General features: G+C 48.9%; 1 protein-coding gene across 7 annotated transcripts in view; it reads left to right on the forward strand.

Annotated features, from left to right (window-relative positions):
• The window catches only part of ZHX3 (zinc fingers and homeoboxes 3), a 129,564-nt gene extending 105,911 nt beyond the window's left edge, over positions 1 to 23,653 (forward strand). For 5 of the 7 annotated variants that reach the window (XM_044385826.3, XM_026503511.4, XM_026503510.4 and 2 more), the window contains exons 3-4: positions 12,720 to 15,734; positions 17,549 to 23,653. In XM_044385826.3, coding sequence (XP_044241761.1) covers positions 12,872 to 15,734; positions 17,549 to 17,559 — 2,874 coding nt within the window. In that variant the 5' untranslated portion in view covers positions 12,720 to 12,871 and the 3' untranslated portion in view covers positions 17,560 to 23,653. Of the gene's footprint in view, positions 1 to 11,940; positions 12,018 to 12,719; positions 15,735 to 17,548 lie in introns of all 7 variants that reach the window. The other 2 variants (XM_057312523.1, XM_057312524.1) reach the window with 2 other exon arrangements.
• Positions 23,654 to 24,261: the final 608 nt, after the last annotated feature.

Raw genomic sequence — 24,261 nt, forward strand, 5'->3', positions numbered from 1 at the left:
GATTGAACTTAGTGGTCCTTATACTTATTAATTTGTCTTTCCTAACTGATTTAAAAATAGCACTGCTTTGGGGCGCCTGGGTGGCTCAGTCATTAAGCATCTGCCTTTGGCTCAGGGCATGATCCCGGCGTTCTAGGATCGAGCCCCATGTCAGGCTCATCCTCTGGGAGCCTGCTTCTTCCTCTCCCACTCCCCCTCTCACTGTGTTCCCCCTCTCACTGGCTGTGTCTCTGTCAAATAAATGAATAAAATCTTTAAAAAAAATAGCACTGCTTTCATACTCTGAAAATCCCATATATGCAAAGTGTAGCTGGATGATCTGTCCATTCGTTTACCATTTCTTATGCTGATAATACATTATTTTAATTACTCAAGCTTTAACATATGTTTTGCTGTCTGGTAAAGCAAGTTCCTCTAAACAGCTGTTTGAAAACTTTTAAAGCTGTTTTGTGCTTTTTCCGCTTCCAGAGGAATTTCAGATTTAGCTTGTCAAATTCCATAAAAAATCCTGATGGCAATTCCTCAAACATTTTTTAATAAAAAATTTCAAACATACAGAAAAATTGAAATAATTTTATAGTGAACATCCATATACTCACCACCTAGATTTTACCATTAACATTTTACAATACTTGCTCTACCTGGTGGCATTTTGATTGTGATTGTAATTGTACTGAATTTAGAGATTAACCTAGGGAGGACTGACATCTACGTAATTCTGAATCTTTGCTTCCAGGAATGTTCTGTGACTTTCCATTTATTTAGCTCTTCTTTTTTTGTTCTTACTGAAGTTTTGTAGTTATTGTCATATAGATTTTTCACATGTCTTACAAAGGTTTATTCTGAGATCTTTTCCACATTTGGTTGTTAATGTGAACGGGCTCTTCTCCCCACTCCCGCCCCCTATTTCCTTCTCTAATTGATTATTTTTGGCATATGGGAAAGTTAATGATTCATGTGTGTGTGTGTGTGTGTGTGTGTTGCAAATGTGTCTCATCATCCTACCCCATCCTCTTATTAGTTACAATAGTTTTTCAGGAGATTTTCTCACTAGACAGTCTCCTCATATGCAAATAACACCAATTTGTCTCATTTCTCTCTCTTTTTTTTCAACTGTTTGTCTCTCACATTTTTAAAACTCATACTTGACTATCTAGGATCCCATTACAATGTTAAATAATGATAGTGGGAATTCTTATCATCTTCCTGACTTGAATGTTTCACTATTAGGTGTAATGTTTGTTGGGGTTTCTAGTAGAAATCCTTTATCTAAGAACATTTCCGTCTTTTTTCCTTCATTTCCTTCATTTGCTAAATCTTTTCAAAAAGGAGAGTTTAGACATGAACAACACTATAGACCAGGTAGACCTAAGAGACATACACAGAACACTCCACTGAACAGCAACAGAACGTGCACCTTCTTCTCACGCATACCTGGAACATTCTCTGGGCAAGATCACATATTAGGACACAAATCAAAGTCATAGCAAATTTAAGAAGATTGAGATTTTACCAAATGTCTTTTCCAAATACAATTAAATGAAACAAGGAATCAATAGGAAAAAGAAAACTGAAAAATCCACAAATATGTGGAAATGAAACAACACACACTTTTTTTTTTTTTTTAAGATTTTATTTATTTATTTGACAGAGAGAGAGACAGCCAGCAAGAGAGGGAACGCAAGCAGGGGGAGTGGGAGAGGAAGAAGCAGGCTCCCAGTGGAGCAGGGAGCCCGATTCAGGGCTCGATCCCAGAACTCTGGGATCATGCCCTGCGCCGAAGGCAGATGCTTAACGACTGAGCCACCCAGGCACCCGGAAACAACACACTCTTGAACGACCAATGGGTCAAAGAAGAAATCACAAGGGAAATTGGAAAATATCTTGAAATAAATGAAAACGAAAACACAACATACCCAAACTTACGGATGCAGCAAAAGCAGTATTAAGAGGGTCATTTATAGTCATAAATGCCTGCATTTAAAAAAAGGAAGATCTCTAATTGCAACCTAACAATATACCTCAAGGAACTAGAAAAAGAAGAACAAATTAAACCCAAAGTTAGCAGAAGGAAGGGAATAACAAAGATTAAAGAAAAATAAAATACAGAATAGAAAAAAATTGATGAAACAGAGTTCATTTTCTTAAAAAATCAACAAAATTCACACACCCTTTAAAAAAAAAAAATCAACACACCCTTAGCCAGACTAAGAAAAAAAGAGAGGAGACCCAATAACAAAAACCAGAAATAAGGAGAAGACAGTACAACTGATGCCACAAAAATAAAAAGGATCATAGGAGACCGTTATGAACAATTACATGCCAACACATTGGATAACCTAGAAGAAATGGATACATTCCCAGAAACATACAACCTACCAAGACTAAATCATGAAGAAATTAAAAATCTGGTCAGACTTATAACTAGTAAGGAGATTGAATCAGTAATCAACAAGCCCAGGACCAGCTTCAATGGAGATTTCTACCAAAAATTTAAAAAATGATTAACACCAAACCTTCTCAAAGTCTTCTGAAAATTGAAGAGAACACTTCCAAACTCATTTTATAGGTCAGTATTACCCTGATACTAGAACTAAAGATACTACATGAAAGCTACTGACCATATCCCTGATGACCATTGATAACAAAAGTGCTCAACAAAATATTAGTAAATCAAATTCAATATGACATTAAAAGGATTATGCACCATAACCAAGTGGGATTATATCTGGAATGCAAGGATGGTTCTACATATGAAAATCAATGTAATACACCACATTAACAGACTGAAGGACCAGAACCATATGATTATCTCAATTGGTGTAGAAAAAGCACTTGATTAGATTAGACATCCTTTTGGGGTATCTGGGTGGCTCAGTCAGTTAAGCATCTGCCTTTGGCTCAGGTTATGATCCCAGAGTCCTGGGATCAAGCCCTGCATTGGGCTCCCTGCTCAGCGGGGAGCCTGCTTCTCCTTCTTCTGACATTCCCCCCCGCTTGTGCTCTCTGGCTCTCACTCTCTCTCTGTCAAATAAATAAAATCTTAAAAAAAAAAAAAAAGACATCCTTTCATGATAACACTCAACAAACTGGGAAGGTGATTACCTCAACATAATAAAGGCCATGTATGAAAAGCCCACAGCTAACATTATGCTTAATGGTGAAAAACTGAAAGCTTTTCCTTTAAGATCAGGAGCAAGTCAAGGATGCCCACTCGCACCGCTTCTATTTCAGCATACTACTGGAAATCTTAGCAGAGCAATTAGTCGAAAAAAAAAAAAGTCATCCAACTTGGAAAGGAAGAAGTCAAATTAACTCTCTTCACAGATGACATGATCATATATGTAGAAAACCATGTTAAGATTCCACAAAAGTAAATGTCAAAACAAAAGAATTCAGTGAAGTTACAGGACACAAAATCAACATGCAAAAATCAGTTATGTTTCTGTATACTGACAGTGAAAAATCCAAAGAGGAAAACAGTCTCATTTACAACAGCATCAAAAGAATAAAATAATTAACTTAGGGAATTAAAAGACTTGTATACTAAAAACTGCAAAACTGTGCCTAACGAGATTAAAGAAGGCACAAATGGAAAGGAAGACATCTCTTGTTCATGGATTAGAAGAATTAATATTGTTAAAACGCCCATGCTACTCAAAGCCAGCTACACATTCAATGCAATTTCTATTAAAAAGCCTAATGGCTTTTTTTTTTTTTTTTAAGAAACACAGTTAAAAAATCCTAAAATTCATATAGACTCTCAAAGGACCCTGAATAGCCAAAACAATCTTGAGAAAGGAAAGCAAAGCTAGAGGCTTAACAAATCCTGATTTCAAAATATATTACAAAGCTACGGTGAGCAAAATGGTATGATACTGACATAAAGATGCACGTAGACCTATGGGACAGAATAGAGAGCCCAGAAGTAAACTCTTGCATATAGGTTCCCATGATTTCTAACAGGTGTGCCAAGGCTACACAATGGAGAAAGCATAGTCCCCTCAACAAATGGTACAGGAAAAACTGGACCTCCATATGAAAAAGAATGACGTTGGACCATTACCTCACAAGGTATACAAAAATTAAAACAGATTAAAGACCCAAACATAAAAGCTGAAACTATAAAATTTCAAGAAGAAAACATAAGGGAAAAGCTTCATGACATTGGCTTGGCAATGATTTCTTGGGTATGAGATGAAAAGCACAGGGAACGAAGGCAAAAGTAGACAAATGGAACTATACCAAACTTAAAACCTTCTGCTCCTCAAAGGAAACAATCAACAGAATGAAAAGGTGACCTATGGGATAGGAGGAAATATTTGCAAACCATGTGTCTGAGAAAGGATTGGTATCTAGAATATATAAAGAATTCCTACAACACTAAAATAAATAACCTGATTGAAAAATGAACAAAGAACTTGAATAGACATTTCTCCAAGGAAGCTATACAAATGGCCAAGTATATGAAAAGATGCCCAGCATCACTAATCATTAGAGAAATGCAAATCAAAAAAGTGAGATGTCACCTCATACCCATTAAGATGGCCACCAACAAAAAACTCCCAAACAGAAAATAGTAAGTGTTGACAAACATGTGGAGAAATTCATTGCACTAGGAATGTAAAATGGTGTAACTGCTATGGAAAATATTATGAAGGTTTCTTAGAAAATCAAAAATAGAATTACTGCATGTCCAGCAAACCTATTTCAGGGTATATATCCCAAAGTAACAAAAGCATGGAGTTGAAGAGATATTTGTATACACATGTGCATAGCAGCATTATTCACAATGGGCAAAACATGAAAGCAGCCTAAATATTCTTCAACAGATGAATGGATAAAGAAATGTGGTATATATGTACAATGGAATGTTATTCAGCCTTAAGGAGGAAGGAAATCCTGTCACATAATATAACATGGATGAACTTTGAGGACATTATGCCAAGTGAAATAAGCCAGTCACACAAAGACAAATTCTGCATGCTTCTCCTTTTGAAGTATCTAAAGTTGTTGGACTCGTAGAAGTAGAAAGTAGAATGGTGGTTGCCAGGAGTTAGGGAAGGGGGAAAAGGGGACCCATTGTTGTTCAGTGGGTATACAATTTCAGTTTTGCAGAAGAAGAGGAGTTCTCAAGACTGGTTGCACAACAAAAGTGCATATAGTTTACTGTATCGTACACTTAAAAGTAGTTGAGATGGTAAATTTTATATTACATGGTTTTCACCACAATAAAAAATTGAGGGTAGAATCTTATTAAATGCTATTTTGGTTTTTCTCCTTTATTAATGAAATTAATTTTTTTTAGAAATTTCCTAATACCGGGGCACCTAGGTGGCTCAGTCAGTGAAGTGTCTCCCTTTGGCTCGGGTCATGATCTCAGGGTCCTGGGATCAAGCCCCGTATCAGGCGCCCTGCTCAGTGGGGAGCCTGCTTCTCCCTCTCTCGCTCCCCCTACTTGTGTGCTCACACACACGCATGTGCTTTCTCTGTCAAATAAATCTTGAAAAAAATAGTAAAAAAAAAAAAAAAGAAGAAAAAAAAGAAAAAGAAAGAAAAGAAATTTCCTAATATTGAAGATACTCTTGCAATCTTGGTCTAAACCACAGCTTCATCTGTGACAGATGAGCCACTTTCCTTAATATACAGAGGACTCTGCAATGCTAAGCAAAATAAGTCAGAGAAAGGCAAATACCGTATGATTTCACTCGCATGTGGAATGTAAGGCATAAAACAAAGGGAAAAAAAAGACAAACCAAAAAAACAGACTCTTACCTATAGAGAATAAACTGACGGTTACCAGAAGGGAGGTGGGCGGGAGGATGGGGAAAACGATTGGGAGTGAGCTCTGATGAGCATCGAGTCCTATAAGGAGCTGTTGAATCACGGTATTATACCCGGAAACTAAGCACTGTATGTTAACCATTCCGGAATTAAAAGAATAGATGGCGGACTCTCCAAATCCCATAGAAAAATGGATAAAAATAATTTATTACCAAATGTCAGTGATAAGTGAAGAGTCTTGGCCATGCCTATAAAGAGATGTAAGTTAAAACAGTAGTGACCGGTTTTTTATGTACCAAATTAAGAGAGACTAGAAATAGTAATAATATGCAGTGATAGTGAGGGCACTCTCATTCTATGGTGGTGAGAGTGAAAATCAGCATCGATTTGGAGGGCAGCTGTGTTTGCTTGTTTTTTTAAGATTTTATTTATTTATTTGACAGAGAGCAAGCGAGCATGGGTACAAGCAGGGGGAGCAGCAGAGGGAGAGGAGAAACAGGCTCCCGGCTCAGCCAGGAGCCCAACGCAGGGCTCGATCCCAGGACCCTGAGATCATGACCTGAGCCGAAGGCAGACGCTTAACCGACTGAGCCACCCAGACGCCCCGGGGAACTTTGTATTTTACTAACAATATTTTACTAGTCAGAAATTCTTGTTTTGTTTTGTTTTATTTTTAAGTAAACTCCATGGGAGCTCCATGTGGGGCCTGAACTCATGACCCAGAGATCAAGACCTGAGCTGAGACCAGGAGTTGGATGCTTTACCAACTGAGCCACCCAGGCACCCCCTGGTCAGAAATTTTTGTAAGAAATTCAGAATTTCAGAGGCGCCTGGGTGGCTCAGTCGTTAAGCGTCTGCCTTCGGCTCGGGGAGTGATCCCAGGGTACTGGGATCGAGCCCCGCATCGGGCTCGCTGCTCAACTGGGAGCCTGCTTCTTCCTCTCCCACTCCCCCTGCTTGTGTTCCCTCTCTCGCTGGCTGTCTCTCTCTGTCAAATAAATAAATAAAATCTTTAAAAAAAAAATGACATTCAGAATTTCAGAAAATTTCAAAGGCACAAAAATATATGCAGGGACAGTTATTGAGCCATTGCTTCTAATAGTTTAAAAACTGGAGAAACGCAAACGTCTGCTAGCAGCTAGATTGGTGACGTAATTCATGCTGCGTCAGTAAATTAGAACATTGTTTAAAAGAGTGAGACAAACTGTAGACTCTGACACTCTTGCCATTGTCATGGGAGGAAAATGAGCAGAACGGAGTGTAAAAATACAACTCGCTTTTCTGTTTTTTTTTTTTTAAACAAAGTGGTTATAGTAATCTGTGCCTAGAAAACGTATTTGAAATAATGGACACTAGATTGTTACAGCACTGGCTATCTTTGGGGTGAGTAGGGTGGATTTTCACTTTTCTTCATTGTTTCTGAGAGAAATTTTTTTTTTTTTTAACAGCTAATGGCCAAATTTGTGGTCCACTTTTTTTTTTTTAATGATTTTTTATTATATTATGTTAGTCACCATACAGTACATCCCCGGTTTCCGATGTAAAGTTCGATGATTCATTAGTTGTGTATAACACCCAGTGCACCATGCAATCCGTGCCCTCCTTACTACCCATCACCGGTCTATCCCATTCCCCCACCCCCCTCCCCTCTGAGGCCCTCTAAGAGAAATTTCTGCATAAAGAGCATAATTTGAAAGAGAAAGTAAAAAAGATAAATTTCAATGTAAATTTATGTTGCTAGCAGTTTTTTTTAAAAAAGGGAATGTTACCTGCAGGTTTTTTGTTTTGAAATCAGTCGAGATTTACACAAAGTCTACTATATCACATGATCAACTTCTGAATATGTTCCATGACTTTTTTTTATAATATATTTTTTTAAAGATTTTATTTATTCATTCGACAGAGATAGAGACAGCCAGCGAGAGAGGGAACACAAGCAGGGGGAGTGGGAGAGGAAGAAGCAGGCTCCTAGCGGAGGAGCCTGATGTGGGGCTCGATTCCATAACGCCGGGATCATGCCCTGAGCCGAAGGCAGACGCTTAACCGCTGTGCCACCCAGGCACCCCTGTTCCATGACTTTTTAAAAGCATATGAAGTTGGAGGACTGTGGGTGTCACTGCTAAAGTCCCAGGAGACAGATCGGTCCTCAGGGTAGCCCAGGAAATCTTGGGGCCCCCCCACACTGAGAATCCCCGACTTCAACACAGTTTCCATCCCAGATGCCTGAGGACGGGGAGGAGCTTAGGGAGCCCTGCCTTGTCATGTGCCATCAATAAAGTATACTGTATCCCCAAAATATGAAGCTGATTACTGTAGAATATTCGATTATATTCTGTCAGACCAGCCTCCAGTATAGTCACGTTCTCTGCCTCCAGTGTTGTTGTCTACTTGATCTTTCAAAACCACAGTACGTGTTACAGTCTCTCACTGTGGTTATGTTCCTGTAACTCTGTCAGCTGCTTCCATGATCCCTGTTTTTACTGATAACTCGGGGGCTGTTCAGGAGGCCTGCAGCCAGACTTGGGAGAGAGTTTGCCCAGAGTCGCATTTCTAAACATTGGAGTCTTCCTGTTGAGCTTACTGTCCTTCCAGTTCCTTCCTCAGAATTAAAACAAAAAAGTTCTTATCTTTATGAATTCGATCTATAAACTCATATTTTTTCAAGCTCCACATGTATATTTTGTAGTGTTGAAATGTAGTGGTCATTAGCTACAACTTTGCTAATTTAGTGAATTGAACAACTCTCTCTCAATTCCCAAAGACAGATTTTTTAAAGTTATATGCTGTTGTTCTTATTTCTTCACTAAAAAGTTTATAAGACAGAGTATAGAAAAGATTATATAAAGAATGATGAACATACAGTTGTCATCTGGACCTTCTCTGTGAATCTTGGCAGCATAAAACCTTGCATGTGTATCAGCCCACGTCACTCAGGGCTTGATTTAGGAAACAGCGTGTTTCCACATGGTGATTAAGATCTCATTTGTCAGAGCTGGTCCATGAAGGTCTTCTGGACGAATGGATTTCTAGATAATTGGGGCTTTACCCTTTAAGTACCCCTTTTATTGGACACCCTTTTTAAAGTGTATGACAAAGAAACCCAAACTTACCTAAATGGGTAATGTTACTAAAAATAGGCCCCTGGTAAGCATCCAGGTGACAGGTAGATGGGTTTTCACTGAAGAATTCTTTTGTCGTAGTTTGGAAATTTTCTAATAAATATCGAGGAGGAAAAGATCACTTTGGAAAGTCCTGCGAACCTTATTCCAGCAATGTTGTTACTCAGAGAGCTCCGTGAGTGGAGCAGTTAGGACTGCAGGCCCTGGAGCCGGACTGCCGGGCCCTGTGCAGCCTCTGCGGCTGCCTAGCTGTGTGCCCTTCAGGCAGGTGCCCTACCTCTCTGAGCCTTGCCTGTCTTGTCTGGAAAACGGGAATGAGAATAGTTGCTGCTCCAGGGTTGGTGGGGGGAGTGAGCCGAGCAGATGTGCGTGCAGAGCGCCCTCCCGCACTGAACACTACACGTTGGCAGTGGCGGCCACTACCCCCATGACTGTTATTGTCAGTTGCCGTCTGCATCGACCACTGACCCACTCAGACCATCACTGGGAGTGCCACTCTCCTTGATCATTGGCTTGAGTGACAGCCTGAGGCTACTTTGAGACTTAATTTTGCATGACATGGGGATTTTCCCCCAAATCAAGTCCATCTTTATGTTGTCCACTTTTCCAAGCCTTTGCAAGTAAATACCAGGAACGTGATTGAATGCTTCCTCGGCGAAGCCCAGCCCCATCCCAGACCTCAGTGGTGGCACTTTGATGTCGGTGCCCTCTCGGCGGGGCCCTGCACGCTCCTGCTCCTGAATTCTGCTGTCCCCCCCTCCTCGGGAGAGCACAGGGCTCTTTGTTGGTGCTGGTGCTACTTTTAGCTGGCAGCTCTGTGTTCTCTTCCCTCTCTCTTCTCCACCCTTCTGTTCACGACCACTGCCGTTCACCTCTACCCAGGGCAGAAATCAATCCTACCCAGGGTACATCAGGCAGTATCGCCAATAAATGACGTCCCCTGTATAGGGACCTCAGAAGCGGGAAGGATGCCCTCTTGTACAGAACTGATCGTGTTAGCGCTCTGTCCTCTGCCCCTCTCGGCTTTGACCTTTTAATGGTTTTAGCATATTCACAGGTTTTTTGCAATCATCACGGCTAAGAACATTCCATCACCCCAAAAGAAACCTTGTTCCCATTAGCAGTCACTCCCCAGTCTCTCCCCCCGCCTCAGCCCTTGACAACCACTAATCTCCTTTCCGTCCCTATGGATGTACTCTTCTGGGCATTTCATACAAATGCGGTCGTAGAATAGGTGGCATTTTGGGGCCACCTACTTGCAGCGAGCATGTTTCCATCTGTGTTGTAGCGTGTAATGGTACTTCATTCCTTTTGATGGCTGAATAGTCCTCCATTATCTGGCCGTGCCAGATTTTGTCTATTCGTCCATCTGTTGACGCACATTGAGGGGGTTCTACCGTTTAGCTATTATGATGACGTCATGAATATCTGAGTACAAGTGTTTGTGTGAATATGTTTTTACTTCTTTTGTGCGTATACGTAGCACTGGACTCACTGGGTCTTGTGGTAACTCTGTATTCGACTTTCGGAAGAACCGCCAAACTGATCGACAAAGCAGCCATGCCTTTACACACATCTCACCGGCCATGGGGGAAGCTCTGATTTCACCCCATCTTCGCCCGCGCGTGTCCTTATTATTTGTCCTCATGATGGCAGCCGTCCTGGTGGGCGTGAAGTGGTTTGGGTTTGCATTTCCCTAAAGACGAATGATGTTGAGCACTTTCGTATATGCTCATCGGCCAGTTGTAGATCATCTTTGGAAAAATATCTATTTAAATCTTTTACCTATTTTTTAATTGGGTTATTTGTCTTTTTATTGTTGAGTTGTAAGCATTCTTTATATATCTGGATTCAAGCCCCTTATCAGATACATGATTTGCAAATAAACTCCCCTTCTGTGAGTGGTCTTTTTTACTTTTGTGATGGTGGCCTTTGAAACACAGCTATTTTTGCTTTGATGGAGTCCAGCTCACCTGTTTTTTCTCACATCACTTGTACTTTCAGATATTCTATTTGGTGTCGTCGGTGACTTATCTGAAAATCCCATTTGCTCACTGGATACATAACTGCATTATTGTTAGTTTTCCTGGTTTGGAATCGTGCAGCACTTGGTTTAAAATGTCTGCCAGTAATATATAGAGGGTCTTAGAAATGTTGATACTCGTTGAGCTGGTAAATCCATTTCTGCGCATTTAGCCTCAGGAAATAATTTCATAGAAGAAATACATCCTATATGCTCAGAGGTTGTTTCCCTGTCACCTGTGAGAGTGGAACCCTGGACGCCTGGTCAGTAGCGGTGGATGGTGATTATGCTCATAGTGCGACATTATGAGGCAGCTGTTGAATATTATCATTATGCAGCTTATTTAATGAAAATGTTTATGATGGAATCTTCAATAAAAAACAAAACACAAGTATGTGCCCAGTATGACTAATATATGTATAAGATATTTGAAGATATTTGTACTGGGAGGAAGGGTATACAAAATTATAGGTGGTTTTATTTTCTTCCATTTCATTTAATATTTTTATTTTATCTTTCCAGTTAAAAATTAAAAAAAAAAATGTGTGCCTAACATTTCAGATCAGTGAGAAAAGGTGACGAGTGGTTAGGCCTGGTGTGTTTCCCCGTACCCACCGCAGCTGTTCTTGTGGTAGGGATGATTTTCTGTCGCCATCATCATCAGAGTGAGACTTACAAACAGAAAAATAGTTTGTGTGTGTATTTAAGAACTTGAATAGACATATTTTAATTCTTTTCACATTTTGATATCAAATCTAAACACTGATGATAACGTGATTTTGGAATTAGAATTACTGTTTTAGTCATTATTAGCATTACAGTTTGCTAAAAGAAAGGTAATGATGATTATGGTGATGCTGTGTTAATAATGGGGACCAAGAAACACTTTTCTCATGGCATCTCATGAAAGAATATATTTTACATGTAAATAAACCAATCACCCCAGTGTCTGAAATAAATTTCAAATGGATCAAAGATTTTAAAGTTTTGTTTGTTGTTTGTTTGTTTTTTAAGGAACAATAAAGTAAAGGCGCCAAAGGAAACAAGAAGGTCAGCACAGTATTAGGTCACGTGCGGAATGCCCACCCAGGGTGAGGACACGGGTTGAGGTGCCACAAACTGGGTCTGTGAACCCCCTGCACCCCTGACCTGGGGCTCTGCCTGAGGGACAGTGGTCCGGGGTATAGCCGGTAACTCTAAGGCGACCCCTCTAACGTGGCCAGGAGTGGGTGTGATAGGGCAGCAGGCAGGGAAAGGCCCCAGGGGGAGGCCCAGCTCCTGTGGCGGCCAGACACCCCACCCCCCACTTCACACACTGCAGCTGACTTTGGCCTCTGGGCCTGACTTGGGAGAGGCAGAGGCGGCGTTTTGCTCTCATATGTGGGAAGGCTATGAAAAGAAAAACCCTTGCTGGCCCAAACATTTAAACAAGAATTACACTAGGATGTTTTGTTCTCACTCTGACATGGTCAGAATTAATTTGGAGATCCAAAAGAGGATTATTTTGTTGTTACTGTTGTTGCTTGGTTTTTGAATCTGAGTTACTTAATACAAGAATATAGAGGGAAATACAAAACAAAACACATGGCTTCAGTCTATCAACAAGAACGTCCCCAGGTCATTCTTCAGGGCACTGCTTTGTTGGTGTTTGGGGGGCTCTGCACTCAAGCTGTGGTGAACTTCTTGAGAAAAGGCCCCAATGATAGAAAGCAAGCTGCGGGGCGCATCTCGGTATCTGGAAGGACACAGGCAGAGCTTAAGAGATCATAATCATTTTTTTTCTTCCTCCTTAGGTTTAATAGGAAAAACTTGCTTTCTGCAAACAACTGAAAAAACTGTCCTTGGAAACTGTTTCTTTGGCCCACATGGAGCAGCTGGAACTTACACTGTGAGGCCCTTGATGGGACAAGCTCTCACCCCCTGATCGGCCAGAGTGATTGTCACCATGGCCAGCAAGAGGAAATCCACCACCCCGTGCATGATCCCCGTGAAGACCGTGGTGCTGCAGGAAGCCAGTGCAGAGGCCCAGCCCGCCGAGGCTTTACCCGAAGGACCCCAGCAGGAGCTGCCCCCTGAAGTGCCTGCCAGCAGCGGCGAGGCTGCCCAGACGTCCGGCAGTACCGATGGCACCGCCCTGGCCAACGGGCACCGGAGCACTTTGGACGGCTATTCGTATTCCTGCAAATACTGTGATTTCAGATCCCAGGATATAACCCAATTTGTGGGACATATGAACTCAGAGCACACAGACTTTAATAAGGATCCAACTTTTGTATGCACTGAATGCAATTTTCTGGCAAAAACTCCTGAGGGGCTTTCTCTGCACAATGCCAAGTGTCACTCGGGGGAAGCCAGCTTTGTGTGGAATGTGGCCAAGCCGGACAATCATGTGGTCGTGGAGCAGAGTGTCCCCGAGAGCACCTGCACTCCCGATCTATCGAGTGAGCCCAACGCCGAAGGGACCGACGGACAGGCCGAAATCATCATTACCAAAACTCCAATCATGAAGATAATGAAAGGCAAAGCTGAAGCCAAAAAAATTCATACACTCAAGGAGAACATCCCCAGTCAGCCTGTGGGTGACACGGCCTTACCAAACCCATCAGCCGGGGAGACGGAGGCGAAGGAGGGGGACCACCCCTTTGTCAATGGGGCGGTTCCAGTCAGTCAGCCGGCCTCCAACTCGGCAAAAGGGCCGCATGCGGCCAACGGGCCTCTGCTGGGAGCCGTGCCGGTCCTGCCGGCCGGCATAGCGCAGTTCCTCCCCCTGCAGCAGCCGCCCCCCGTGCACGCCCAGCACCACGGCCACCAGCCGCTGCCCACGGCCAAGTCCCTCCCCAAGGTGATGATCCCCCTGAGCAGCATCCCCACCTACAACGCGGCCATGGACTCCAACAGCTTTCTGAAGAACTCGTTCCACAAGTTCCCCTACCCGACCAAGGCCGAGCTCTGCTATTTGACTGTGGTCACCAAGTACCCAGAAGAACAGCTCAAGATCTGGTTCACAGCGCAGAGGCTGAAGCAGGGCATCAGCTGGTCCCCCGAGGAGATCGAGGACGCCCGGAAAAAGATGTTCAATACTGTCATTCAGTCCGTACCCCAGCCCACGATCACCGTCCTCAACACGCCCCTGGTCGCCAATGCCGGCGGCGTCCAGCACCTCATCCAGGCCGCCCTCCCGGGCCACGTGGTGGGGCAGCCGGAGGGCACGGCGGGGGGCCTGCTGGTCACTCAGCCGCTGATGGCCAACGGGCTGCAGGCGCCCAGCTCGTCCCTGACGCCCGCCGTCACGTCGGTGCCCAAGCCGCCCGCCGTGGCGCCCGTGAACACCGTGTGCGCCAACACCGCGTCGGCGGTGAAGGTGGTCAACGCGGCGCAGTCGCTGCTCACGGCGTGCCCCAGCATCACCTCCCAGGCCTTCCTGGACGCCAGCATCTACAAGAACAAGAAGTCTCACGAACAGCTGTCCGCCCTGAAAGGAAGCTTCTGTCGGAACCAGTTCCCGGGGCAGAGCGAGGTGGAGCATCTGACCAAAGTGACCGGTCTCAGCACCAGGGAGGTGCGCAAGTGGTTCAGCGACCGCAGGTACCACTGCCGGAACCTGAAGGGCTCCAGGGCCGTGCTGCCCGGCGACCCCGGCGCCATCGTCCTCGACCCCGGGCCCGAGGCGCCCTTCTCCCCGTCGTCGTCCGCCAAGGCCCCCGAGGGGCCCTGCGTGCCGCCGGCTGCCGCCCTGGCCGCCCCGCCATCTGCCAGACGCCAGGCCTGGCACCAGACCCCCGACTTCACGCCCACCAAGTACAAGGAACGAGCCCCTGAGCAGCTCAGAGCCCTGGAGAGCAGTTTTGCACAAAACCCCCTCCCTCCGGATGAGGAGCTGGACCGCCTGAGGACTGAAACCAAGATGACCCGGAGGGAGATCGACAGCTGGTTCTCGGAGAGGCGGAAGAGAGTGAGCGCCGAGGACCCCAAGGGGGCCGACGAGGGTGCTGCCCCCGAGGAGGCGGCGGCCGCCGAGGACGAGGCCGCAGAAGACGAGCTGGCGGTGGACCTGAGGGTCCCCGGCGAGGACGGCACCCTGGAAGGGCTCAGCGGCCACGTGCTGGCGGAGCGCAAGGTCAGCCCCATCAAGATCAACCTCAAGAACCTGCGGGTCACCGAGGCCAGCGGCAGGAGCGAGCTCCCGGGGCCGGGCGCCTGCGAGCCCGAAGACGACGGGCCCGGCAAGCCGGCCGAGCAGCCCCCCGGCAAGGCGAGCTGCAAGAAGACCGCCCAGCAGCGGCACCTGCTGCGCCAGCTCTTCGTGCAGACACGGTGGCCCAGCACCCAGGACTACGACGCCATCATGGCCCAGACCGGCCTGCCACGGCCCGAGGTGGTGCGCTGGTTCGGTGACAGCAGGTACGCCCTGAAGAACGGCCAGCTCAAGTGGTACGAAGACTACAAGCGGGGCAACTTCCCTCCGGGGCTGCTGGTCGTCACCCCTGGCAACCGGGAGCTGCTGCAGGACTATTACCTGGTGCACAGGACGCTGCGCGAGGAGGACCTGCAGAGCCTCTGCGACAGGACCCAGATGAGCCCCCAGCAGGTCAAGCAGTGGTTTGCGGAGAAGATGGGCGAGGAGACCCGGGCTGTGGCAGACACGGGTGGTGAGGACCAGGGCGCCGGCGAGCCTGCAGTCGTTCACAAAGGGACAGGGGACGTGTATTCGGAAGTGTCGGAAAACAGTGAGTCGTGGGAACCCGGTGCCCCTGAGGCCAGCTCAGAGCCCTTTGACGCCCCGAGTCCCCAGGCTGGACTTCAGCTGGGTAAGGAGTCCACGGGGGCCGGGGCCATCCGCCGTGGGGTGGGTGGGGGCCCCGACGGGCCACGGGGGTGGCTGCTGTCCCTAAGCTCCCTGGCAGCAGGACCAAGCGGCCAGCTGCTTCAGGGGGCACCTGGTAGCAGAAGCCATTAGAGCATAATAGGAATATGACCTTCCTGTGTCGTTAGGGGAAGGAACATAGTGGGCCTACAAGGATGCAAGCTTTTCTAGCCATTTCTTAGCAGTGGGAGAAGAGGTCAAAGTGCCATCAGAGTCAGACAGAACCACAACCCCTGGGTAGGAGAGAGCAACAGGACTGTTGAGGAAATTAGACTTTCCGCAAAAGGAAAGAGGGGCTTGGATTGCCCCTAGACGTGGGGAGTGCTTTTATTTAAATGGTGAAAGTCCTGTAATTTGCATTTATTGCTCTTTCTGATTTGGGGAAGTGGAAAATCATCTTCCCTCTCAGACATATATGTAATCAAAAGCTTGAGTTTCATTCCTCAGTTTCTCTGGATCATATCCCTGGTATTAGCACTTGAAAGAAAACTTTAGAAGATAATTTATTGAAGATACTTTTAAAGCCACAGACAAGTCATGTTGTTGGTATTGGGTCCTGAGCCCCGGGTTCCCAGCCTCCCCTTTCCCTCCTCATCCTTGGGTGTTTGCCTCCTTAGAGGCCTCATCACAGGGTGGCCAGGAGCCCGTGGAAATTGAGCACGTGTCTGGATTCTCAGATTCTCCGATTTGGGGACCCTTAGAAGTTGGTTTTGGGGCTGATATTTACAGACTTGACCTGTTTTCTTCCAGGCCCCCAGGAGAGAGTGAGGCCCTCACAGGCGGTGGGGGGCTCCAGGGAATGGGACTGGCTTCGCAGGGCTAGTGGCGTCAGGCACCGTCTCCAGCACTGGGTGTGCCCCTGGGGAATGCCCACCCCCAGCTTGCTGGCAACTACAGCAAACTAATTTCTTTTTCTGTTTGTTTAAATTAAAATTTCACTGAAGTATATTCTTGGGTAACTGGAAGTAGGGTTGTGGTTACACAACCTTACGTATGTATTTAAAGCCATTTAGTTGTACATTCAAAACCGGCTCAAAGAGTAGCTTTTATGTTATGTATGTTTTATCACAATTAAAAAGAAAAAGCTAACCTGGAGGTGGGATGAGTGGGTTTGAGTCACAAGCACTGCCCCCCGCTCCTAAATACACCACTTGGCCAAGTGTGATGTGCCCAGTGGGACAAAGCAGGCGTGGCCCTGTGGCCTCCTCCTCTTCTGTCTGAAGCAGATACCACTTGGGTTCAGGAAGGGCTTGTCTGTGTGTCTGTACTTGGCTTCTCCACGGCCAGCCTCCGTGCAAGGGCCATGTCGGTGAGCATCACGGACCACGGGCCTCCCAACAGCCCCATTCCGTCGAGCGCAGGGGTAGAGGACAGCGGTAGGATGTGGACGCCAGCCCCCGCCGCTGTCGTGTTAGAGCACGGATTCTGGAGAGCTGGTGGGGAAGGGCGGGAGGAGGCGGGTGAGGACAGGGCTCCAGGGCAGCAGCGGCCTGGGGTTCAGTGGCGCGGGTGGGTTGGAGGGTCTGCAGGCCCCACCCAGTGCAGCCCACCTCCCGTCCTTACCCAGCACGCCCTGCTTCCCGGTCCCTCGGGCGACAGGGTGGGCGAGCGGCTGGCAGGAACGCACGGCTCCTGGCGTTAAGAGGGCCCCAGAGCCAGCGCCACCAGCCTAGCATGGCGAGGGCCAGGCTGTGGGGCGGCGGGGGCTGTACAGGTGGCAGCTGTTGTGAGGGTGACAGGCCTGTGTTTTCTCCTCAGAAACAGACTGAATTTGAATTGATTACTCTGAAGGACTGGCCAGTCCGGGATGCCGCCTGCCACGTGGAAGGGCTCAACCCGACTCTCCGCTGCCACGTGCTGTTCCCGTGCTCGCTGCCGCCGCCGCCGCCACCAGCGGGCATGCACCAGAGCTTCTGGGGGCCCCGCCGCCAGCCCAGAGCCTGCCGCCACCCCCGGCCTGCCACCCCCGGCCTGCCACCACCGAGCCCGCCAGCGGGGAGAGTAGAGTGCTTGTCAGTTCTTCCTCCCACCGTGTAGGACCTTTCCTTTGCCTTCCAGTGGATAAAATAGTTCAGATTTCATATTCATAGACACGGAATCAAGTTTTTAACCTATAAATCCGCCTATACACGTTTAATAAAACATCAGATTATAAACACTTTCATTACATAGAAACTTTGGTTAGCCAGCAGTACGTTGTCTTACATCATCTCCAAAAATGCCCTGTGTCTGTTCTCTGCACACGCAGAACGGGGGCTGAAGGCCTAGGCGCCCCCTGCGTGCTCCTCAAGGAAGGTGGTACGTTTTCCCAGGCGTCTGCCGCAGGGGCGGCCACACCGGGGCCTGCCCGCCCCGCCTTGCCTTGCCCTGCCCTGGGGGCGAAGGGGTGGGCGCCCGCCCAGTTACCTGCGGTCTGAGAACGGACTGCTCACCTGGTAGTGTTTGCTCACCGTGCTCTTAAGTGGTTCCAGCCGTTCTGCTTGTTCTTGGGAGTTTGAATCATGGACCAGAACTTTTCAGTTATCAGATCAACTTCGAGAAGCATTTGTTGTTAAGCCTGATGTACTGACTGATGTGCCCACGTTTTTGTTGTTGTTTTTCAATCTAGATGTGTTGAGAGTGAGAGGAAAATTAAGAAAAGGAATGGGAGGGGCTGAACATAGAAGTGCATGGCCCCAGCATGTGACTCTGGCTGCTGTGGTCTTCGGAGCCCTTGACCCACACTCCCTTCAAGGCTGCCGGTGGTCTGGGAGGGAAGACCCGTGCTCAGCCGGGAGTAAGAGCGAGCGCTCTGGGATCCGGGGAGCCAGGAGCTGTCAGAGCTGGGGTGGTCCTCAGCACAGAGACCTGCAGGTAGGGGTTCCTGGCTGGACAACCAGAGTGCTCATGGTCCCCGCGCCAAGGGCCTGGATGGGTGCTGGGCATCAGCGGACAGGTCCTTGTGAGGGTGTTTCTTAAGTTCTGCATTTATATCCCCAGATTTGGAAACAAGATCTCTGTCTACTTTAGCCTAATCCTCATACCATTGTTTTTTAATTGAGAAAAATCACAGGAAAAGGTGCTTTTGAAACACTGGGAAACTTGCTTACAAAGCTGTACTACTTGGTAAATCCCTTTTTCCCCAAAACTGGCTGTTCTAAGAGCAGCGGGCGAAGGTAGGGCGGGCAGAAATCACGTCCCCGGCAGCTCCGCTCACCCCCCAGAGACCACCTACTTCCCCAAGCACCAAGGCCTTGTGAGCGTGTGCCTCCGGGGCCCCGGCTGGCAGAACAGCAAGAGGCGGCCCCAGAGAGAGGACAGGGGCTTTGGGCATGACGGAGTGGTGGTGGGGTAGGCGCTGTCCTTCTTCCCGGCCCCACCTGGGAACTGAACTGGGGGGGGGGGCACCTTGCTGGCTTGGCTCCAAGGACGAAGATGGCGGTGGCACCTTCTGCCTTCTCCTGGGCTTTCTCTGGAAACCAAAAGCCCTTGAGCCCCTATTCTATTAAAGTGTCTTCTCCTGCTCTCCCAGGCCCAGTAGGGACCACCTCTGAGTTGTTTCAAACGTGATGTGTGAGTACTTGGCAAGTTCTGCGCCCTGTGTTTGTGTCCTTTCCATTTGAGTGTAAAGCTGTTTAGCCCCAAAGACCTCGTGGGCAGAATTGCCGGCGGTGAGCGCGTGCCTTCCTTCCGAGAACAGACACCTGGAATTTTTCCTTTAGTGTTCATGTACGTGCGGATTAATTCATATATACACGTAGCTACAGCACTCATCTGATCCTTTACTGATGAAGTGTCCACCTGGGGCCCACGCGCGAGGGAGCTCACGGCACGTGGCTGCGGGGGAAGGAGCCTGTGTCGGAGGGAACGCCGTACCCAGGGCGCAGCTGAGGCGGCCCGGCCGGAAACCATCCATCCGAGTGCCGGAGACGCCAGCCTGCCGGCCTCACTCCCAGAGCCACGCGGGCCAAAGGGCTTTAGAGAGGATTTTCTTGGTTATTTAATTTGTATTCATATTCATTTACAACCCAAACAGCAACACAAAAAATAAATTACGTGGTGGACAAGTTCACGCAGGACATAGTGACCCAGCCTCGGCACGAGCCTGTCTTTAGAAGGTGGAGAAGCTATAGGCCTGCCCGCCCGGGCGGGTCGTCCTCCGGCTGCTAGCCCCGCCCACGAATGGCAAGACTGCCCAGGTGAGGAGCGCGGCAGCCTAGACGGTCCCTCCTCCGTCCTGTGGTCTTGGACCGGAGCGAATGGCGGGGGTTGGAGCCTCACGCTCATAAGAATCCCCATCACAGCTGATGGCGAGAGAGATGGCGGGCTCGGCAAGCCGGTGTCCGGGGCTCTGGGTGCTTGGGGAACACAGCCAACGTGGCAGAGACCCACCCCAGCCCGGAAGGCATGGGACTAGGGGACCCCAGCAGTCAGCCCTGTGTCCTGTCACAAGACAGATCCCCGTGGTTGTGCGCGCCATCGCGAGGTGTCTGTGATGCTGCCTCCAGTAGAAGCCGGTCTGTGGGCTGCAGAGCTGAGGGGGGGGTTAGTCTCTCCCGAAGAAAGGCCTGTTGTGTAAGGTGCCTCGGCTTTCCCCTCTTCTCTGTGCACTTGGACTCGTCAGAGATAGTAAAGTGTTTCCGTGTTTCTTGTCGCCTATGTCTGGCACGTGTTTGGTTTATTATATTTTTTACATGGGGTCGTAGATTCAGTTGTAATGGGTGAAACCAGATCACCATTCTGATAAGGGAAATCGGGATTTATGATACATATACTTTGCATATTTTGATTACTTATTTTAATTCTTGACTATGAAGGCGCTTTTTGATTTGAGAGCAGAGTCCTCATTTTCAGGAGTCTCGGGTTCCTGACATCAAGTGGCCTGGCTGGATGGCCCTGTTGGCATTTGGGGTTTGGTAGCACCATGTGACTTAGAGCTCCTGGCCCGGCCGAGTGACTGGCAGCTGTCCCGGTGGACCAGAGCGCCTCGACCTGAGGCCCTGCCCCCTGTTGTGCAGAACACGGGTGTGGGAGCTGGGCGGCGGTGGCCAGGGGAGGCTCTCCCACCAGGAAGTTTCAGCGTGTTTTCCAGGCTGAGATGTCGCTCTTCATCCTGCTCAGTCAGTGGCCCAGGGACAGGTCCTGTGTCCCCTCCCTCTCCCCTCTTGCTCTGAGACATCTGTGTCAGGCTGCCTTCCATGGAGGCTGGGTGCTCACGCTCTCCGCACCCCCTCGCACAGCTGCCTCGTCTTCCTCTTCTCTTCTCGCTCGGACCGAAACCCCTGCATTGGAGCCGCTTTGTCGGTGTTAAGATCACAGCCCCAGCAGATAAAGGCACTTTGTAGGAGAGGAGAACTGGCTAAGAAGAAAGCATGAAGCCAAACCAAACCTGGAATTTGGGCTTTTTCTACTTTTTCCCCTTTTTCCTTGCTCAGAGTTTATCTGGGGCGGGTTATTGGTTTGACCCACCTTTTGTATTAAGTTTAAATTTTCCTTTATCCCATCAATGTGCAAGGCTCAGTGGAATGCTGGAGAAGGTGGGTGAGGACCCACACAACTAACTTCCCGGCAGAGCCAACAGCTGCCTGGGCCGGAGGCTGACGGGCCGCGCTGTCCTCACTGCCATCCGGAGCCCTGTCTCCAGGTCTCCTGACTCCGCTTCCTTTGTTCTCTTTCCTGAGGAGCACAGGCCCGCCTAGCCTTCCTGCCTACACCTTGGGGGCCATCTCTGCGTGGCTGGGGGAGCACCTGCTCTGAGAAAGCGGGGAGTGGGGAGCCCGAGCCTCCCGAATGGTCCCCACCCCCAGCCTGACTTCGGTCTGAGGTAGCCATCATGCTGTTTCTCTGGCCGTTTGTGACAGTCAAGCTGGGCAACACCAGGGCTGAGGAGTCTGGAGGCAACTTCTCCTCAAAGTGATGGGTTTTTATTTGGGCCGAGTGACTGTGGAAGTGACAACTGTGGGTGCCGCTTGGCTGGCTACCCAGGCCAGCTCAACGTCCAGACAGAACAGAGAGAGCTCAGCTGGAGTTTGTTTCTGCCCCAGTCTGCGTGGTGTTCCAGGCACCGGGTCGTCCTGGGAAGGGGCTGCTCTGAGCTGACCCAGCAAGTGCACGCGAGACAGAGGTAAAGGGCTCAGAGCATTTGGTCCTAGGGGGGATCCAGAGCCTGCTTTTCTGTTTTTCAGTCCTGAGTGCTCTTGTCAAGACTGGCCGCTAACCTGGCCTCTCCTTTGAACGGGGTCCCAGTCCCTCACCAGACTGGAGACCTGACAGCCTGGATCCGGCAGGAAGCAGCCATTCTCTCTGCCCAAGGCCGCAGCAGGGGCGGAAACCCAGCATCTGGCACGGCCCAGCAGGCCCTGGTCACCACACGGACAAGGGTGGCAGCAAGCACCTGCTGCCTCGATTGTTAAAAACCCTATCTTTTGGTTGGCAGGACTGCCAGGATCCACAAAGAACATATGGCTCCTGCTTTGCTGTCCCCAGCCCCAAGGCTTCCGCAGCCCTCAGAACCTGGCCCTTGTGGCTGCTCAGGCTGGAGCCAGAGGGAGAGGTGAGCACCGTGAGCAGGGCTTTTCAGGGCTTTCTCTTGTGCTGAGTGTCTTTCCTGCTGTCCGCTGGGGGCAGGGGGCAAGCCAGGGTGCCCGAGAGTCCGAGCGTGGACCTGCCGTGAGTGCGTCTTCCTCCGGAGCCCGGCTCTGCCGCGGGCCCTTGAGTATTAGTCGCTCTTCAGGGCTGACGCTCTACGACTGCTCTTCCTTCCCACGTGAATGGGTGATGGAGAAGTATTTCAGGTGTTCGGCTGGAGCCGAAGGTGAATTGTCCAGGGTAGAGGCTGTTGGGAGTCACTGAATATAGAAAGCTGCAAGCGTGTGGTCTTTCCGCAGGGTCAGACCCCAGGGCTGGTGCCCCGGCGGAGGGTAGGAATCTCCCCGCTGTGGTGGCTGTTCTGTAATGTGGGTTTAAAGAGAGAGATTGTCGCTCATCCTTGGTTCCTGCCCATGCGGCCGTCTCGTTCTGGCCATTTGCTTGACTTGCTGGCCGGGCGGGAGCCCCAGCATGGTCAGCAGGCACCCAGTGAGACCGGGTGAGTGCCAGGGGACAGGGGGTGCCCTGTGCAGAGGAGTTCCTGAGGTGCTTCTGGGCCACCGGTCGTTCAGCTGTGTAAGGAGGACCAGAATGTCGTAATTGTTATGACAAAGAAAACACCTTTGTGTCTCCCCTGCGGCCACTGTTCCGTGCCGGTTTACCCAGCGCAGTCTGCATGGAGGTCAGGGAGGTGGTCGCCGCTGCGGGGTCCTTCCTGATGGGCCCGATTCCTGCAGGTTTTCTTCCACCCACTTCCCTGCTGGCGTGCGGTGCGGCGGGAGGGCCGGGAAGGCTGGCGAGCAGTTTGCCCTGGCGCGCCTCCTGTCTCCCAGAGACGCCGGAGAGACGGGGTCTTCCCGGTGCTAAGGGGCGACTGCCCTGTTTGACCAGAGGCAAGCGGAAACTTTACCGAACTACACGGAGGGTCCCTACCCGCTGACCCCCTGCGGCCGCCAGGTGTGAGACCAAACCGAGGGGCGTACTCTGTGGGTCAGGCCTGGATGGAGTGGGAATTCTGTACCCGGGGCTAAGTCTTTTGAACAGAAAGACGTACCTTGCCTTTGGGGTGGCTGTGCCGAGGCAGGGGAGTGGGCTGCCCTCTCTGGGCTGAGTCTCCAGGCCGCATGAGGTCCCCTGTGGGGATGCTGCTATTTCTAAGATGCAAATTGCACATTTCCTAGATTTTGTATCTGGATTTGGATGAGGGAGCAGGGCCAAACTGCTTATACAATTTGATATGGGCCGAAATGGTACTTCAGATTTTTTGATTGTTCTTAAATAAAAAACATAAATACATTTCACATCTGCTGACTTTGTTTTGTGGGGGAGCCCGAAAAACTAAAAACACTTCACATCTGCTGATTTATTTAGTGGGCAAGCCCAACCTTAAACTTGGATGGATGAGCAAGGCCGTTCCCTTTGGCCACTTCAGGGAAGTTCCACTCGCCATCTCCCACACCGCTGTGTCCACGGGATTGGCTTCTACGTGACGGAACTGTGCTGTTTTTAGAAATCACGTTACATAGACAAAGGGAGATGAGTCAGACCTGGAGTCTTCAGGTGTCTGGTGAGAGGATGCTGGCAAGTCCTTCCTTTCCCCGTTTTTCCCCATGAAAGGAGTACTCAGAAGCAGAGCTTGTCCTGTTTGCTAAGGAGTGACTGGGGAATACGCATAAGGACCCGGGGGCCTCGAAGGAATGTTAAAAGCCTCATTTCTAAGATTCAGAGCAATTGCATCTTGTTGGGGTGACCCTGAGGGCCTGTGACAGGAAAAAAGGAGCCCACAGATAGTATCACCTGGGACAGAGACATACCAAGGCAGTTCTTGTCCCGGGTGGACACCAGGGCCTGTCCCTGACTTGGCCCTTCTGGAGGCCAGCGTAAGCCTTGGGAAAGCAGCTCTG

This window comes from Ursus arctos, unplaced genomic scaffold, assembly GCF_023065955.2.
Source record: "Ursus arctos isolate Adak ecotype North America unplaced genomic scaffold, UrsArc2.0 scaffold_16, whole genome shotgun sequence".
NCBI lineage: Eukaryota > Metazoa > Chordata > Mammalia > Carnivora > Ursidae > Ursus > Ursus arctos.